Here is an 18,102-nt window from a genome sequence, read left to right as displayed (position 1 = left end):
TGTGACCATGTAGCACTTACGGTTCGTGAAAAACAAATACATATGGTATACGAATACATACGGTATGGTTTCAAGTTAAAAATAATTTATAAGTGCCGAGAACTGCGGGAACGTGCTTTCTATTTAGAATATCTTCGTGTTACATCGTTAACAACTTATTTATCCTTATGTTTACCAGTTTAGCGGTAATTCTATATTCCTATATTGTTGTTGGTATATATCAGTAGGCATAAACAAACCTGCAATGCCCATTGTATACTGTCATACATAATTCGATCGACGACGTTGCGACTGACTCAATTCGCAAAATTCACATAACACGTCAATAAAAGCTTGCACGTCTGGTGGTTTTCGAAACAACTAGCCCTGAGGGCGAGTGAAGTAATTGTCAAATCACCATCGGATAGACAACAGTGACCGTTCTATTACGTGTGTGTGTGTTATTTTATGACATTTCTGAAAATGTAATGAGCAATAAACATAAATTGCCACGCCTTCGACCAGTATAAATAACACATGCTTAGACTCCAAAGTCATCAGTTTTCAAGTGCACAACTAGAAGACAGAGCAAGCAGCCGATCCCATCTCTACATTGGAAATTAATTTTCGAACAGAAAAGGTAAGCTTTAGATTTTAGTATTCAAGAAATCACCCCTACCGTGATTTACTATCACATACAAGCATGGCGTGAAAGAGTGAGAAGTAGATTTGAATAAGTAAAGACATCGGGAGATTCTTTTCCATAGAGCTTGGTTCTATTCATTGTTACCTTGTTTACTTTTTAGAAATAGAAACAAAATGAAGGTCGCCATCTTTATCGCAATTGTATTCGCTGGAATTGTCAATGGACAAATCGTAAGACGTGAGTATTTTATCGAACATTGTGCTTAACTGACTTTACTCTATCGATCCTCTATTGCTACCAAGATGTGTAAAATGGAGTGAATATTCTTAACTGAACAAACTCTAATTTCAGACTCTAACTTTAAACTTTAATTTTAAACAAACTTTAGACGAGAATGCCCTCACATGGCCTGAAAATGACCACACACTTGGGGGAGCAATCGTGGATTTTGTCTATGAAGAAATCGGCAATGGATCGTGCCAAGTTTCACTCCCGTCTATGGTCAACCTTTTTCACGTGAGTAATATTTATGTATCAAATGAAATTATTTAGATTAGAATTTGTATATAAATAAAGTTAGACAAACTTCAGAACTTTATCTTGTTCCAAGTACGCAATATTTGAACGTCTTGCACTTCAGGTTGTGAATGGATTTATCGTCCCTGAGAGCAGCAGCCCAGTTGAAGGTCTTTACACGATCAGTGCACCAACCCACTGGAGTTTAGTCAACGGCACATTCAAAGTTCTCATCTTGTTTGACCGTGGATCAGCTTTTGCTCTGGAAGACATTGTATTCGCCTGCGATCCTCTGGCAATTTCTGACAGTAAGTTTGTCTGTAGATTTAAGATAAAATGTAAAGAATATTGATTTAATGTTACAATGAAGATAAATAAATAGTGATGGTATTATCAGGAGTTGCAAAAAAATAATACTGTTCCATTATTTTTCTAGTCAACGTTTACTCTTTCCCGCAAAACAACCTGATGGGAGAAGCTAGCTCAACAATTTGCTACAGAAGAGCTTTCCACGTCGGAGATGTTTTGACAATCACTTTCCCAGTCCGAGTCAGAGAATTCAATGTGAGCTGCAGAAATTTTGTTTAAAATTTAATCGTGGACATGATTCAATTTGCATTTTATCGTGCAATTTATCTAATTAACTAATTTTTCCCTGTTCGACAGGTTACCACCTGGAACTCTAACTACGAACTTACAACCGAAGACAACATCACATACACTTTGACCGGATTTCAAGCTCCCATTGGAAATGACTTCAATACCGAGGTTAGTGTTTACAGTATTCATTTAATGCGATAAAGTATAAAATTAGTAGCGTTACAAATATAAGACATAATACTTCCAAAATATCTTTAAACACAACACTCAAAACTTGATTTGTTTTGGGAATCCTAGTAATTCACATTACCTAATTGTCATTCTAGGTTTCATTCCACCTTGTCTACGACATGGAAGATGGAGTCGATAGATGGTTTTCCGCTGGTGACATCACCGTCTCAATCACAAAAGCAGCCGACAGTGAAGTTATCATTGTCTAAAACATTCATCCATCTCTTTTGTTGATACGTTTATCTCATTCCGAAACTTGTCATTTAGATATATATGTAGCCTACGTTGAATTCTCTGATCTTATTCTTTGAAACAGTTGAATATTTTGGACAATCAAAATTAAATATATAATAAAATTGGACAATTTGGACAATCAAATATAAATATAATATAGGTTTTCAATAACTGAAATTTTGAAACATAAATTCACTTTGAAACACCAAACTTTTTAAAAAATTATTATTTGCCGAATTTTTGTACTTAATTCGAAAATTTTCTTTGAATGGTTGAAATACCATGACAAGATTTATTTCGTCGGTATATTTTATGTATTTTTTTGTAGAATTTGTAAGCTTACGTTTGATATTTTTATACCAATGATGAAACTATTTTTATATTCAATTTGTATATGAAAATTTGAAGTAAAAAGAAACTAGCATATGCTTGATAAAAATTATTATCTCATTGCATTTGTGTAATATTACATTATCAATATTTTCAATTTATGAGTACGAATGCTGTGGTAAACATTCCGAGTTGTTGACAATAAAGATCTGATTTTTACAAAAAAATGTCTGATTTCAATTCAAGCTGAAAATTCCAGTAATTGACGCATTTTTGTACATAAACTACAGCAAGGAGTTACGGGCCAGTGCTTAAGAGGATCCTGCCGTAGATAACATGGTCTATCTTTTGGATTAAGCTATCCGATTGAAGTTTGCAAATAATGCATTTGTACAGTAGCTTATGATGATTGCAGAAAAAACGCATTGCAATAATACTATACAAGAGAGCAAAGCTTAAATACATAGACACAAAGTTCGCTACGAATTTAATGAAGAAGAACGGCGAACAATCGATACCGAGTCGTCCGAGCAATACGAAATAAATCTATTCCCCTTATCGAGGGACTTTGGGTAATTTGGGTAATCATTTGAAACCCATTAGTCCTGCAATGGCGGAGAAAGGAATAATTTTTTCCAACAACAATATTAAATCCAATGAGAGTAATAAACAAAAGAATTCAGGTCTAACTCTTTGTCAAACTAAACAATAAATCAAATAAATAAAGCACTTGCGGGATGGCGGCTGGACACACTGGTCTATAGCTTTATATAAATATAATGATTGGGGGTTTTGCCTTTTAATAACAGAATCCAAGGTCGCGTATTTTGTGATGTGATAGTGAAATTCACTCCGGCATTTTTCGAATGACTAAAATATAGAAAAAGAAGTGTAAATAAGAGTTGTAATTATATGCTGTCAGTGGCAACTACCTGAAAAAATATCAGAATCTTTAATGAGCATATTATGGTTTATTCATGCTACTTTATTATCCGGTTTACCCTCACAGTACTATCCAGATATCAGATGGCAAAACACCTATCGGTTAACCGGTTATTCGGATAATCCAACCCTAGTCACATCCACCAGTCTCATTTGTCGAAGTTCCTATAATTTACGCAGACTAGTGCAATCACATGCTGGTGAGTAGATTACAAATTCAATGTCTCACTAAGTAAATTACGATGTCGCGTGGGCCAGATAAATTCCTCACTTGTGCACATTTTACCATGAAGCATATTGGATGTACATATTTTCGAAAATTCTTTAAAATATCATGTACATCACCTCACCCGGATTCCAGATTTTCGAAACTATGGTATATATAGTTAGCTTTTTACTTAGCAGTGAGGCTTGTTTGGGGCAATCGTGCTGCAAGCTTGCTGATATGAGGAATCTTTCTGCTTTTATAATATAGTGGGTATAATACAATTGTCATTGTGTTCAAATTTGCAGAAGCATTTTGTTGCAACTGCATGTATATATATATATATATATATCAGAAGTTCTCTTTAATACACGTAAGTATTGTCACTCGCGCTCCGATTTTTACCAAATAACTTTAGTAATGAATTAAATATTTTACCACACAACTTTGCAAGTATTGGATAATCTTCCTCTACGCCAATCATATTTAAAGGTAAGGTATTTATTTTGTTTATTGCGTCAGTTTTTTTTCATCTCGTGAAAGAAAGAATGACCTTGGAATTTGTTTTTAAATGGTAACCATTATATTATCCCCAACAATTATATTATTCGAAGTTAGACCAGTATGTCCAGCCGCCATCCCGCAAAGGTTTCAGATATATGTTTTATTTAGGGATGGGCCGGGATTCGGATCTGGACTCGGATTCGAGTCGAATCCACGCATTTTTTGGACTCGGATTCGATTCCGATTCCACGTCATTTTTACCGAGTCTAAAATCAATTCTGTTTTTACTAATTTACGCCTATATTTGTACTTTTGCCTCTATAAATCTCACTACATACCTTAACGAGTTGAAATTCAAGGTTAAATCTGTAACAATATCCCTCACGTGTACTATAAACACTCCTAATAAAAGCGACAACAGATATCCAGATAATATAACGCATGTTAAAAACTATTGATCGCTTATAACAATGATGTTGCGCCAGTCACCTTCAAACTATCTATCCTTTTTGATACACAATAAAATATGTGTTAGCGCAATATTTTTGAGTTTTTGATTCGCGTAAAAATGAAGCATGCTCTGAATCAACTCAATGGGGAATCTCATCGATACCTCTTTTAAATCGAGTTTATTACGTGCAATCCTTTCTATAAAAAGGGAGCGATGGAAAGCATGGAGCGTTTTAGAACGTTTACATGAACTACTAAATTGCAATCATTGTATTGACGACGAGTGGCATCTCTCTACCATTTGCGCACGCCACATAGTAAATTTAGGGCTAGAAATATCTGGAATTATGGGGAAGCATTGCAGTCAAAAGCTTTTTATTTTTCATATTGATATGTGAGAATTTTTAACTAGCCGTCCAGAATTGACGCAAGGTGGTGGGCTGAAAATCCAGTTCACAGCCAAGGCGCACATTGACCCACGTTTACGTTTGTATTATGGTCGCCAGAAAAAAGAAAAAAAATATCTTTTTAAATTGTTCCAACAGCTATCTGCGGAACCATTAGGCAAAAAATATGAGTTTCGACGTATGTTTGTGAGCGCCCGATGCTGTAATATGGTCAAAAACGTGTTTTCTACTTTTACATTATGGCGTCACGGACTTTTTAATTCGTCTGTTGTTATTCTTGTTGTGGTTAATATTGTTGTTGGCAAAAATTGTGTCTTTCTCCGCCATTGTAGGTCTAATTGATTTCAAATGTTCAAAGACGGAAGAAGTCGCTCGATAAGGAGAATAGTTTTTATTTCGTATTGCTCGTTTGTTCGCCGTTTTTTTTTTATCAAATTCGGTGCGAACTGTGTGCCTATGCATTTAAGCTTTATTCTCTTGTATAGTATTATTACACTGCTTTTTCTGCAATCATCATAAGCTTTCTAAACTGTAAATGTACAAATGCATTATTTGCAAACATCAATCGGATAGCTGTTAGGCTTTATCCTAAGGATAGACCATGTTATATACGCAGGGCCCCCTTAAGCACTGGCCTGTAACTTTATCAAGGTTATAGTTCTTAAAGAAAATGCGTCAATTACTAGATTTTCCACCTTGAATTGAAGTCAGAAATTTTTCGTAAAAATCAGATATTTATTGTCAAATGCTAGTTCCGTTTTACTTCACATTTATATCGTATCAAATTGAGTATAAAATAGTTCATCATTGGTATAAAAATATCAAAAGTAAGCTTACAAATTCTACAACAAATTACATAAATATACCGACGAAATAAATCTTGTCATGGTATTTCAACAATTCAAAGAAAATTTTCAGAGTAAGTACAAAAATTCAGCAAATAATATTTTCACTCGCATTCACCATGTTCATATGATGGATTAAAATCAAGTTCGGTGTTTCAAAGTGAATTTATGTTTCAAAATTTCAGTTATTGAAACACCTAATATTACATTTAAATTTGATTGTCCAAAATATTCAACTGTTTCAGAGAATAGGATCAGAAAATATCTAAATGACAAGTTCCGGAATGAGTTAAACGTATCAATGGAAGAGATGTATGAAGTTTTAGACAATGATAACTTCACTGTCGGCTGCTTTTGTGATTGAGACGGTGATGTCACCAGCGGAAAACCATCTATCGACTCCATCTTCCATGTCGTAGACAAGGTGGAATGAAACCTGGAATGACAATTAGGTAACGTGAATTACTAGGATTTCAAACACACATCACGTTTTGGGAGTTGTGTTAAAAGATACTTTGGAAGTATTTTGTCTTATATTTGTAACTCTACCCATTCTAGACTTTATCTCATCGAATGAATACTGTAAACACTAACCTCTGTATTAAAGTCATTTCCGATTGGAGCTTGAAATCCTGTCAAAGTATATGTGATGTTGTCTTCAGTTGTAAGTTCGTAGTTGGAGTTCCAGGTGGTTACCTGTTGAACGGAAAAATATAATTAGTATATTGAACAAATTGCTCGATAAACTGCAAATTGAGCTAAATCCACAATTTTATTTTGAACAAAAAATCTGCAACTCACATTGAATTCTCTGACTCGGACTGGGAAAGTGATTGTCAAAACATCTCCGACGTGGAAAGCTCTTCTGTAGCAAATTGTTGAGCTAGCTTCTCCCATCAAGTTGTTTTGAGGGAAAGAGTAAACGTTGACTAGAAAAATAATGGGACAGTATTAATATTACACAAATTCTGATAAGACCATGGCCATATATTTATCTCCAAATATTCTCCACATATTATCGCAAATTTACGGACAAACTTACTGTCAGTAATTGCAAGAGGATCACAAGCAAAAACAATGTCTTCCAGAGCAAAAGCTGATCCACGGTCAAACAAAATGAGAACTTTCAATGTGCCGTTGACTAAACTCCAGTGGGTTGGTGCACTGATCGTGTAAAGACCTTCAACTGGGCTGCTGCTTTCAGGGACGATGAATCCATTCACAACCTGAAGTGCAAGACGTTTAAATATTGCGTACTTGGAACACGATGAAGTTCTGAAGTTTGTCTAACTATATTTATATACAAATTTCAATCTAAATAATTTCATTTAATACTCAAATATTACTCACGTGAAAAAGGTTGACCATAGACGGGAGTGAAACTTGACACGATCCATTGCCGATTTCTTCATAGACAAAATCCACGATTGCTCCTCCAAGTGTGTGGTCATTTTCAGGCCATGTGAGGGCATTCTCGTCTACAAAAAAATCAGTTAAAATATTCACTCAGTTCTATTTTACGCATTTTGATAGCGTCGATAGAGGAAAGTTAGTTATGCACAATGTTAGATAAAATACTCACATCTTACGATTTGTCCATTGACAATTCCAGCGAATACAATTGCGAAAAAGATGGCGAACTTCATTTTTTATTCTTTTCTGAATAGAAAACAAGAAATAATCAATAAAACGAATCTCTAGAGACAAGAATTTTCCGTTGTCTTTACTTATTCAAAGCTTCTTCAGACTCTTTCGCACCATGCCTATATGCAATAGTTGAGTACAAAGGTAGAAGTATGTAAAATGGTAGAAGTGTTTTCTTAAAATACTAGAAGCTATGCATTACCTTTTCTGTTCGAAAATTGAATTCCAATGTAGAGATGGGATCGGCTGCTTGCTCTGTCTTCTAGTTGTGCACTTGAAAACTGATGACTTCGGAGTGTAAGCATGGGGTATTTATACTGGTCGAAATTTACAACCTTAGAATTCTGCATGAGCGGTATGGACTCCTATCTATACCAAGCATAAATATAATTTTGGAGATGTTTACAGTTTGTTTTGATGATTTTATGAGTTGATTGCGACGGGTGTGTTTTTAAGAGTGCCAGTAAACCGCAGTAAACTTCTTTCGCGGTTGATGGATAAACAGGAGATAATAAAACGTATATTATAATATGGAGTTTCCTTCAGTATTGACCTGTATGTTTATTTCTCAGTGTAATCCCAACCGTACAGTTTGTGTCTTAGTAGTAGTTGTCAAGCGTGTCCCTACAACAAAAACAAATATTACCTTAATCACTGAATAATAATAAAAATGCAATATTCTTATTCTGGTTTCGTGTATAAACAACACTACTCATGGATATGATCGTTTTGAATTTACTTTCTTTGATGTTATGTTCGTGATTATACAAAGCTACAATATTCATACTTTTACTTGCAGGAAATACACGGTCGTTCTAAATATCACGTGTTTCAAAGTCATACTCGGAATTCTTATTGAGCGCTCAACTTCTTTGTCGCCTCTACACATAAAACACCTTTCATCGATTGAAATTGGGATACTTTTCAACAATTTGTACAGTTGGTACATATATAGATAACAAGCGCAAGTTTATCAATATTAAAATATACAGACACCCTAACGTAAAATTGTCTCAAGTCAATTGTGTATTAACGCTTTTATCATATATCCTAGATATTTTACCATTCAGTATAAATTTGTCTGAAATTACTCCACAACACTTTCAAACGAGAATATCGGTCAAAGACCGAAGACTTATCGATCGAAAGTTAAGGGATCCCCCAAAACAGCGCTCTTACTCCATAGTGACACCTTGTGTCCCATCACTAACTAATTGATGACTCGCTAATTATACGACATAATTCATCTAAAATCAATAGGCTTCTGGTACGACATATAATGAATGCACATGCAAAATCTTGAGCAGATTCAATCTCGCTTTCGTGATTTATCGCTTGCATCTAACAGGCAAACAGACAAACAGACAAATACCTATCAACATACTTACCGATTAAAATCGATAAGTAATAAGTTGAAATATGAAAAAGATCCGATTAAGTTATTTTTTCTAGACAAATTTGCCCGTATATGGACGAGACAAATTCGATAATAGTTTTCAGTCAAGTCCTCGTTACCCGAGCAGCTCGTTCGAAGCCAGTTTTAAGATGCTGACTTCACAAACGGCTAAACTTCTATGGGGGTACAAAGTCGTCCATGTTATAGGTAGTTGGATACGTTGTAAAGTACCAAACACTGTTAGCAATAATCTTTGGGATGGCAACTCATTCTGTGTAGATTAGCACTCATTGACCGTTTTGCAGCCGTAATAAAAAGACTTGATATTTAGGAGACGCAGAATTTTGTGTTCATAACGAGACTTCGTGGTGTGATATATTTCTTTCTTTGGTAAATTTCATGGTTTGTTACTATTCATTACTCCATATTTCACGAACCAATGTCACGGTTGAACGCCTCTGTCACGCTTGTCCGCCGATCGTTTCAGCAAAGTCGGTACTCGCTACTCGGTCACATCTAGTTTGGCTAGTTTTGATATCTATAATTTTTACTAACGGATATATCCGTATATTTCGTATTTTCACTAGTTACTGCTTATTGTTAGAAAATCAATTTCACAAGATTTTTGTGGTGAATTGTAGTTTTATTGTAAATTGTACAATAAACTACCGAAATTATAGAATGGTGCAAAGATTAGAAGTAATCCGGGACACAAGTTAGTTTAACGCTTAAAATGAGTCCTCGAAATTAAAACTAGCTTTTTCCAACCTAGAATAGGTTTTACATCCTGATCCCGGGAGAGTAGAAAGCCGATAAGATGGCTTAATCATATGACTAACCACGGCCTCTCGTCCGGTTACCACTCCATGCCGGGTCTGGGATTAGTTAGCCAGTTAGTTATTTCCAGGTACGTGACCAGCGGTTACGTGAACCACCCTACGGCGGCGAAGAGTGCACATAAGTATCCCCGCATGGGATTCGAACCTGCGCACCCACGCAGGGTAATCAGAGTTGTGGTGGCGAGCGTATTCTTAACGCCCAGCCTTAGCACGATGCGCTACACCGTCGAGCATAAGAAGGCGTTCCTTCAATATACCGCAAAAACTAAATGTCGAGTCAGGTCAAAAGGCAACAAGCTCAAAAGCGCTTCCCACAGTGTAGGCCTAAGGTATATGTACGTGAAAGCGCAATGCACCAGATAAGAAGAAAAATCAATATGTACCACCCAACCCCGCCAGACCACAAACAAATTCCAAATGTAGTATACTAGTATAGGACCTGCCAATCTTCCACCAGCCAGGCCCAATGATACATAGCCTACATGGCGTCGATTATGCGGTATTGGTCTTGTGTCCAGTACCGAAGCAAAACATGCCCCATTTGCCTAATTTTTCGACAATATACCCGGATCCTAAGGCAAAAACAGCGACATCAATAAATAGTCATCACCTAAACCGCCATCCTCCAGACTGCCTCATCCACACATCCATTTCCTCAAATCTCTTCAACTGAATTCGTTTACAGTCTCGCTTATACTCCCAACCTAACTTTTTAAAGCAAATGCGCTCTTCCATAACATACCAATCACATTTGTTTTGCGTATTTCGTGATGTGATAGTGAAGTTCACTCCAGCATATAGACTAAAATATAGACAAAGAACTGTGAATGAAAGTTGCTATTATATGCTTAGGGTGCCGTCAGTAGCCACCACCACCAAAAAAGCATATGGTGTATTCTGGCAACTTCATTGTCCGGTTTAACCTCACAATACTATCCGGATATCAAAATACCTCTCGGTTAACCGGTTATTCAGATAATCCAACCCTAGTCACATCCGCCAGTCTCATTTGTCGCAGTTCCTTTAATTTACGCAAACTAGTGCAATCATATGCTGGTAAGTAGTCTACCAAATAAATGTCTCACCAAGTAAATTACGATGTCGCATGGGCCAGATAAATTCCTCACTGCGACACCTTTTATTATGAAGCATATTAGATGTACATATTTTCGAAAAATCTTTAAAATATCGTACGTGGACGCAATGGGAATGGTTCTGGCTTTCAGTTAACTCATGCAAATATCATGTACATCACCTCACCCGGATTCCGTTTTTTTTTAAACTATTGTAGGCAGCTCGTTACTTAGCAATGTGTTTGGGGCAAGCTTGCTGTTATGGGGAAACGTTCTGTCTTTATAATATAGTGGGTATAATACATTTATCATTGTGTTTGAATTTGCAGAAGCAATGGGTGGCACCTCCCTGTAGAGATATATCAGATACTCAGATCAGAGATATATTAGTACTCTTTAATACACCAAAACAAAAGGAAAAGTATTGTTACTTTTAGAATTCAGTGTGAGTTGCAGAAATTTTGTTTAAAATTTAATAGTGGACATGGCTGAATTTGCATTTTATCTAATTAACTAATTTTTCCCTGTTCAACAGGTTACCACCTGGAACTCTAACTACAAACTTACAACCGAAGACAACATCACATACACTTTGACCGGATTTCAAGCTCTCATTGGAAATGACTTCAATACCGAGGTTAGTGTTTACAGTATTCATTTAATGCGATAAAGTATAGAATTAGTAGAGTTACAAATATAAGACAAAATACTTCCAAAATATCTTTAAACACAACACCCGATTGCCCGAAACTTGATTTGTTTTGGGAATCCTAGTTTTTCACATTACCTAATTGTCATTCTAGGTTTCATTCCACCTTGTCTACGACATGGAAGATGGAGTCGATAGATGATTTTCCGCTGGTGACATCACCGTCTGAATCACAAAAGCAGCCGACAGTGAAGTTATCATTGTCTAAAACATTCATCGATCTCGTTCGTTGATACGTTTATTTCATTCCGAAACTTGTCAATTAGATATATATGTACGTTGAATTTTCTGATCCTATTCTCTGAAACAGTTGAATAATTTGGACAATCAAAATTAAATATATTACAATTAGACAATTTGGACAATCAAATATAAATATAATATAGGTATTTCAATAACTGAAATTTTGAAACATAAATTCACTTTGAAACACCAAACTTTTGATCATATGATCACGGTGAATGCGCGTGAAAATAATATTTGCTGAATTTTTGAACTTACTTTGAACATTTTCTTTGAATGGTTGAAATACCATGACAAGATTTATTTCGTCGGTATATTTTATGTAATTTTTTGTAGAATTTGTAAGCTTACGTTTGATATTTTTATACCAATGATGAACTATTTTTATACTCAATTTGTATATATAAATTTGAAGTAAAAATGAACTAGCATATTATGCTTGATAAATTTTTTTATCTCATTGCATTTGTGTAATATTACATTATCAATATTTTCAATTTATGAATACGACGCTGTGTTAAACATTACGAATTGTTGACAAAAAAAGATCTGATTATTACAAAAAATGTCTGACTTCAATTCAAGTTGAAAATTCTAGTAATTGACGTATTTTTGTATATAAACTAGAGCAAGGAGTTACGGGCCAATGCTTAAGAGGATCCTGCCGTAGATAACATGGTCTATCTTTTGGATTAATCCTAACAGCTATCCGATTGAACTTTACAAATAATGCATTTGTACAGTAGCTTATGATGATTGCAGAAAAAACGCATTGCAATAATACTATACAAGAGAGCAAAGCTTAAATACATAGACACAAAGTTCGCTACGAATTTGATGAAGAAGAACGGCGAACAAACGATACCGAGTCGTCCGAGCAATACGAAATAAATCTATTCCCCTTATCGAGCGACTTTGGGTAATTTGGGTAATCATTTGAAACCCATTAGTCCTGCAATGGCGGAGAAAGGAACAATTTTTTCCAACAACAATAATAAATCCAATAAGAATAATAAACAAACGAATTCAGGTCTAACTCCTTGTCAAACTAAACAATAAATCAAATAAATAAAACACTTGCGGGATGGCGGCTGAACACACTAGTCTATAGCTTTATATAAATATAATGATTGGGGGTTTTGCCTTTTAATAACAAAATCCAAGGTCGCGTATTTTGTGATGTGATAGTGAAATTCACTCCGGCATTTTTCAAATGACTAAAATATAGAAAAAGAAGTGTAAATAAGAGTTGTAATTATATGCTGTCAGTAGCAACCACCAACTGAAAAAATATAAAAATCTTTAATGAGCATAAAACCGCTCACAGTACTATCCAGATATCAGATGGCAAAACACCTATCGGTTAACCGATTATTCGGATAATCCAACCCTAGTCACATCCGCCAGTCTCATTTGTCGAAGTTCCTTTACTAATGCTATCATATGCTGGTGGGTAGATTACAAATTCAATGTCTCACTAAGTAAATTACGATGTCGCATGGGCCAGATAAATTCCTCACTAGTGCACATTTCACCATGAAGCATATTGGATGTACATATTTTCGAAAACTCTTTAAAATATCATGTACATCACCTCACCCGGATTCCAGTTTTTCAAAACTATGGTATATATAGTTAGCTTTTTACTTAGCAGTGAGGCTTGTTTGGGGCAATCGTGCTGCAAGCTTGCTGATATGAGGAATCTTTCTGCTTTTATAATATAGTGGGTATAATACAATTGTCATTGTGTTCAAATTTGCAGAAGCATTTTGTTGCATCTGCATGTATATATATCAGAAGTTCTCTTAAATACACGTAAGTATTGTTACTCGCGCTCCGATTTTTACCAAATAACTTTGGTGATAAATTAAATATTTTACCACACAACTTTGCAAGTATTGGATAATCTTCCTGTACGCCAATCATGTTTAAAGGTAAGGTATTTATTTTATTTATTGCGTCAGTTTTTTTTTCATCTCGTGAAAGAAAGAATGACCTTGGAATTTGTTTTTAAAAGGAAACCATTATATTATCCCCAACAATTATATTATTCGAAGTTAGACCAGTATGTCCAGCCGCCATCCCGCAAAGGTTTCAGATATATGTTTTATTTAGGGATGGGCCGGGATTCGGATCCGGACTCGGATTCGAGTCGAATCCACACATTTTTTGGACTCTGATTCGACTCCGAGTCCACGACATTTTTACCGAGTCTAAAATCAATTCTGTTTTTACTAATTTACGCCTATATTTGTACTTTTGCCTCCATAAATCTCGTTACATACCTTAACGAGTTAAAATTCAAGGTTAAATCTGTAACAATATCCCTCACGTGTACTATAAACACTCCTAATAAAAGCGACAACAGATATCCAGATAATTTAACGCATGTTAAAAACTATTGATCGCTTATAACAATGATGTTGCGCCAGTCGCTTTCAAACTATCTATCCTTTTTGATACACAATAAAATATGTGTTAGCTCAATATTTTTGAGTTTTTGATTCGCGTAAAAATGAAGCATGCTCTGGATCAACTCAATGGGGAATCTCATCGATACCTCTTTTAAATCGAGTTTATTACGTGCAATTCTTTCTATAAAAAGGGAGCAATGGAAAGCATGGAGCGTTTTAGAACGTTTACAATTTTACATGAACTACTAAATTGCAATCATTGTATTGACGACGAGTGGCATCTCTCTACCATTTGCGCACGCCACATAGTAAATTTAAGGCTAGAAATATCTGGAATTATGGGGAAGCATTGTAGTCAAAAGCTTTTTATTTTTCATATTGATATGTGAGAATTTTTAACTAGCCGTCCAGAATTGACGCAAGGTGGTGGGCTGAAAATTGACCCACGTTTACGTTTGTATTATGGTCGCCAAAAAAAAGAAAAAAATATCTTTTTAAATTGATCCAACAGCTATCTGCGGAACCATTAGGCAAAAAAATATGAGCTGCGACGTATGTTTGTGAGCGCCCGATGCTGTAATATGGTCAAAAACGTGTTTTCTACTTTTACATTATGACGTCACGTACTTTTTAATTCGTCTGTTGTTATTCTTGTTGTGGTTAATATTGTTGTTGGCAAAAATTGTGTCTTTCTCCGCCATTGTAGGACTAATTCATTTCAAATATTCAAAGACGGAAGAAGTCGCTCGATAAGGAGAATAGTTTTTATTTCGTATTGCTCGGACGACTCGGTATCGTTTGTTCGCCGTTTTTTTTTATCAAATTCGGTGCGAACTGTGTGCCTATGCATTTAAGCTTTATTCTCTTGTATAGTATTATTACACTGCTTTTTTCTGCAATCATCATAAGTTATTTAAACTGTAAATGTACAAATGCATTATTTGCAAACATCAATCGGATAGCTGTTAGGCTTTATCCTAAGGATAGACCATGTTATATACGCAGGGCCCCCTTAAGCACTGGCCTGTAACTTTATCAAGGTTATAGTTCTTAAAGAAAATGCGTCAATTACTAGATTTTCCACCTTGAATTGAAGTCAGAAATTTTTCGTAAAAATCAGATATTTATTGTCAAATGCTAGTTCCGTTTTACTTCACATTTATATCGTATCAAATTGAGTATAAAAATAGTTCATCATTGGTATAAAAATATCAAAAGTAAGCTTACAAATTCTACAACAAATTACATGAATATACCGACGAAATAAATCTTGTCATGGTATTTCAACCATTCAAAGAAAATTTTCAAAGTAAGTACAAAAATTCAGCAAATAATATTTTCACTCGCATTCACCATGTTCATATGATGAATTAAAATAAAGTTCGGTGTTTCAAAGTGAATTTATGTTTCAAAATTTCAGTTATTGAAACACCTAATATTACATTTAAATTTGATTGTCCAAAATATGCAACTGTTTCAGAGAATAGGATCAGAAAATATCTAAATGACAAGTTCCGGAATGAGATAAACGTATCAATGGAAGAGATGTATGAAGTTTTAGAAAATGATAACTTCACTGTCGGCTGCTTTTGTGATTGAGACGGTGATGTCACCAGCGGAAAACCATCTATCGACTCCATCTTCCATGTCGTAGACAAGGTGGAATGAAACCTGGAATGACAATTAGGTAACGTGAATTACTAGGATTTCGAAAACACATCACGTTTTGGGTGTTGTGTTTAAAGATACTTTGGAAGTGTTTCGTCTTATATTTGTAACTCTACCCATTCTAGACTTTATCTCATTGAATGAATACTGTAAACACTAACCTCTGTATTAAAATCATTTCCGATTGGAGCTTGAAATCCGGTCAAAGTGTATGTGATGTTGTCTTCAGTTATAAGTTCGTAGTTGGAGTTCCAGGTGGTTACCTGTTGAACGGAAAAATATAATTAGTATATTGAATAAATTGCTCGATAAACTGCAAATTGAGCTAAATCCACAATTTTATTTTGATCAAAAAATCTGCAACTCACATTGAATTCTCTGACTCGGACTGGGAAAGTGATTGTCAAAACATCTCCGACGTGGAAAGCTCTTCTGTAGCAAATTGTTGAGCTAGCTTCTCCCATCAAGTTGTTTTGAGGGAAAGAGTAAACGTTGACTAGAAAAATGATGGGACAGTATTAATATTACACAAATCCTGATAAGACCATGGCAATATATTTATCTCCAAATATTCTCTACATTTTATCGCAAATTTACGGACAAACTTACTGTCAGTAATTGCAAGAGGATCACAAGTAAATACAATGTCTTCCAGAGCAAAAGCTGATCCACGGTCAAACAAGATGAGAACTTTGAATGTGCCGTTGACTAAACTCCAGTGGGTTGGTGCACTGATCGTGTAAAGACCTTCAACGGGGCTGCTGCTCTCAGGGACGATAAATCCATTCACAACCTGAAGCGATAGACGTTTAAATATTGCGTACTTGGAACTAGATGAAGTTCTGAAGTTTCTCTAACTATATTTATATACAAATTTCAATCTAAATAATTTCATTTAATACTCAAATATTACTCACGTGAAAAAGGTTGACCATAGACGGGAGTGAAACTTGACACGATCCATTGCCGATTTCTTCATAGACAAAATCCACGATTGCTCCCCCAAGTGTGTGGTCATTTTCAGGCCATGTGAGGGCATTCTCGTCTATAAAAAAAAATTCATTTAGGAATATTCACTCAGTTCTATTTTACGCATTTTAATAGCGTCGATAGAGGAAAGTTAGTTATGCACAATGTTCAACAAATTACTCACGTATTACGATTTGTCCATTGACAATTCCAGCGAATACGATTGCGATAAAGATGGCGAACTTCATTTTTTATTCTTTTCTGAATAGAAACCAAGAAATAATCAATAAAACGAATCTCTAGAGACAAGAATATTTCGATGTCTTTACTTATTCAAAGCTTCTTCAGACTCTTTCGCACCATGACTATATGCAATAGACGAGTAAAATGGTAGAAGTATGTAAAATGGTAAAAGTGTTTTCCTAAAATACTAGAAGCTATACATTACTTTTTCTGTTCGAAAATTGAATTCCAATGTAGAGATGGGATCGGCTGCTTGCTTTGTCTTCTAGTTGTGCACTTGAAAACTGATGACTTCGGAGTGTAAGCATGGGGTATTTATACTGGTCGAAATTTACAACCTTAGAATTCTGCATGAGCGGTATGGACTCCTATCTATACCAAGCATAAATATAATTTCAGAGATGTTTACAGTTTGTTTTGATGATTTTATGAGTTGATTGCGACGGGTGTGTTTTTAAGAGTGCCAGTAAACCGCAGTAAACTTCTTTCGCGGTTGATGGATAAACAGGAGATAATAAAACGTATATCATAATATGGAGTTTCATTTAGTATTGACCTGTATGTTTATTGGACACGTAGTGGACATAACGATCGTTTCAATATTATGTTGTTGTTGTTGTTGTTGTTCTTGTTCTTTGACACGTTTTTAAAAAGTCGCTTTTCTCTTCGAATACTGGACCAATTGCTTTGAAATTTTCAGTGGTTAAAGATTAATTTTTTCGCTAGAAGGCTATTACTTTTATTTATTTCAAAATTTTGCGTGAATTCTATGAAATTTGATATTTCGTCTAAAATTTTGATGTATTATTTTTTAACCATGGGAACACGGATTTTAGTCAGTGTCATGACTGGCTGTACGTTTTGATTCTGCAAAATTCTTGCTACTGGAAATTCAGAACTTTTTTGAGGGTACCGGTAGCGTCAAAGGTACCGGTAAGGACTGATTCGCTCTGGTCTAACGTATCCATATATTTGTGCGTAGCTCTCTTGTTTCTCAGTGTAATCCTAACCGTAC

General features: G+C 35.2%; 3 protein-coding genes and 1 long non-coding RNA gene across 5 annotated transcripts; 2 read left to right on the top strand and 2 right to left on the bottom strand.

Moving 5' to 3' along the window:
- The first annotated feature begins 548 nt into the window (after positions 1–548).
- On the top strand, positions 549–2,763 carry LOC120343380 (uncharacterized). The gene is made up of 7 exons (XM_078111272.1): positions 549–618; positions 784–862; positions 1,014–1,141; positions 1,266–1,449; positions 1,578–1,705; positions 1,808–1,909; positions 2,068–2,763. Exons 2-7 carry the CDS (start codon positions 799–801, stop codon positions 2,179–2,181), a joined length of 720 nt encoding a protein of 239 aa, XP_077967398.1. The 5' UTR covers positions 549–618; positions 784–798; the 3' UTR covers positions 2,182–2,763.
- Positions 2,764–5,839: 3,076 nt separating this feature from the next.
- On the bottom strand, positions 5,840–7,888 carry LOC120343384 (uncharacterized). The gene is made up of 7 exons (XM_078110878.1): positions 7,736–7,888; positions 7,472–7,548; positions 7,240–7,367; positions 6,932–7,115; positions 6,691–6,818; positions 6,484–6,585; positions 5,840–6,325 (listed from the first exon to the last, which is right to left on the bottom strand). Exons 2-7 carry the CDS (start codon positions 7,533–7,535, stop codon positions 6,212–6,214), a joined length of 720 nt encoding a protein of 239 aa, XP_077967004.1. The 5' UTR covers positions 7,536–7,548; positions 7,736–7,888; the 3' UTR covers positions 5,840–6,211.
- Positions 7,889–10,989: 3,101 nt separating this feature from the next.
- Positions 10,990–12,525, top strand: LOC144421070 (uncharacterized). Of its 2 annotated transcripts, none has more exons than XR_013474936.1 (3): positions 10,990–11,131; positions 11,377–11,478; positions 11,645–12,525. It is a non-coding gene; the product is annotated as an uncharacterized LOC144421070 (long non-coding RNA). The 2 variants fall into 2 exon arrangements; XR_013474937.1 differs by lacking the exon at positions 10,990–11,131 and adding an exon at positions 11,218–11,286.
- A 2,785-nt stretch (positions 12,526–15,310) lies between these two features.
- Positions 15,311–17,380, bottom strand: LOC120343382 (uncharacterized). Its single transcript, XM_078110870.1, has 7 exons — positions 17,293–17,380; positions 17,029–17,105; positions 16,793–16,920; positions 16,485–16,668; positions 16,244–16,371; positions 16,037–16,138; positions 15,311–15,878 (listed from the first exon to the last, which is right to left on the bottom strand). The coding sequence occupies exons 2-7, from the start codon at positions 17,090–17,092 to the stop codon at positions 15,765–15,767; spliced, it is 720 nt and encodes a 239-aa protein (XP_077966996.1). The 5' UTR covers positions 17,093–17,105; positions 17,293–17,380; the 3' UTR covers positions 15,311–15,764.
- Positions 17,381–18,102: the final 722 nt, after the last annotated feature.

Source organism: Styela clava, chromosome 3, assembly GCF_964204865.1.
Source record: "Styela clava chromosome 3, kaStyClav1.hap1.2, whole genome shotgun sequence".
Classification (NCBI taxonomy): domain Eukaryota; kingdom Metazoa; phylum Chordata; class Ascidiacea; order Stolidobranchia; family Styelidae; genus Styela; species Styela clava.
The sequence above is the reverse complement of the archived record's forward strand: the minus strand, read 5'-3'. Positions and strand labels throughout refer to the sequence as shown.

Coding starts and splice junctions, on each gene's coding strand:
- LOC120343380 (XM_078111272.1), top strand. CDS start 799: ATGAAGGTCGCCATCTTTATCGCAATTGTATTCGCTGGAATTGTCAAT. Junction 1,142..1,265: donor CTATGGTCAACCTTTTTCAC/GTGAGTAATATT, acceptor CTTGCACTTCAG/GTTGTGAATGGATTTATCGT. Junction 1,450..1,577: donor TCCTCTGGCAATTTCTGACA/GTAAGTTTGTCT, acceptor TTATTTTTCTAG/TCAACGTTTACTCTTTCCCG.
- LOC120343384 (XM_078110878.1), bottom strand. CDS start 7,535: ATGAAGTTCGCCATCTTTTTCGCAATTGTATTCGCTGGAATTGTCAAT. Junction 6,819..6,931: donor TCCTCTTGCAATTACTGACA/GTAAGTTTGTCC, acceptor TTATTTTTCTAG/TCAACGTTTACTCTTTCCCT. Junction 6,326..6,483: donor GAAATGACTTTAATACAGAG/GTTAGTGTTTAC, acceptor TTGTCATTCCAG/GTTTCATTCCACCTTGTCTA.
- LOC120343382 (XM_078110870.1), bottom strand. CDS start 17,092: ATGAAGTTCGCCATCTTTATCGCAATCGTATTCGCTGGAATTGTCAAT. Junction 16,139..16,243: donor TCCGAGTCAGAGAATTCAAT/GTGAGTTGCAGA, acceptor TCCGTTCAACAG/GTAACCACCTGGAACTCCAA. Junction 15,879..16,036: donor GAAATGATTTTAATACAGAG/GTTAGTGTTTAC, acceptor TTGTCATTCCAG/GTTTCATTCCACCTTGTCTA.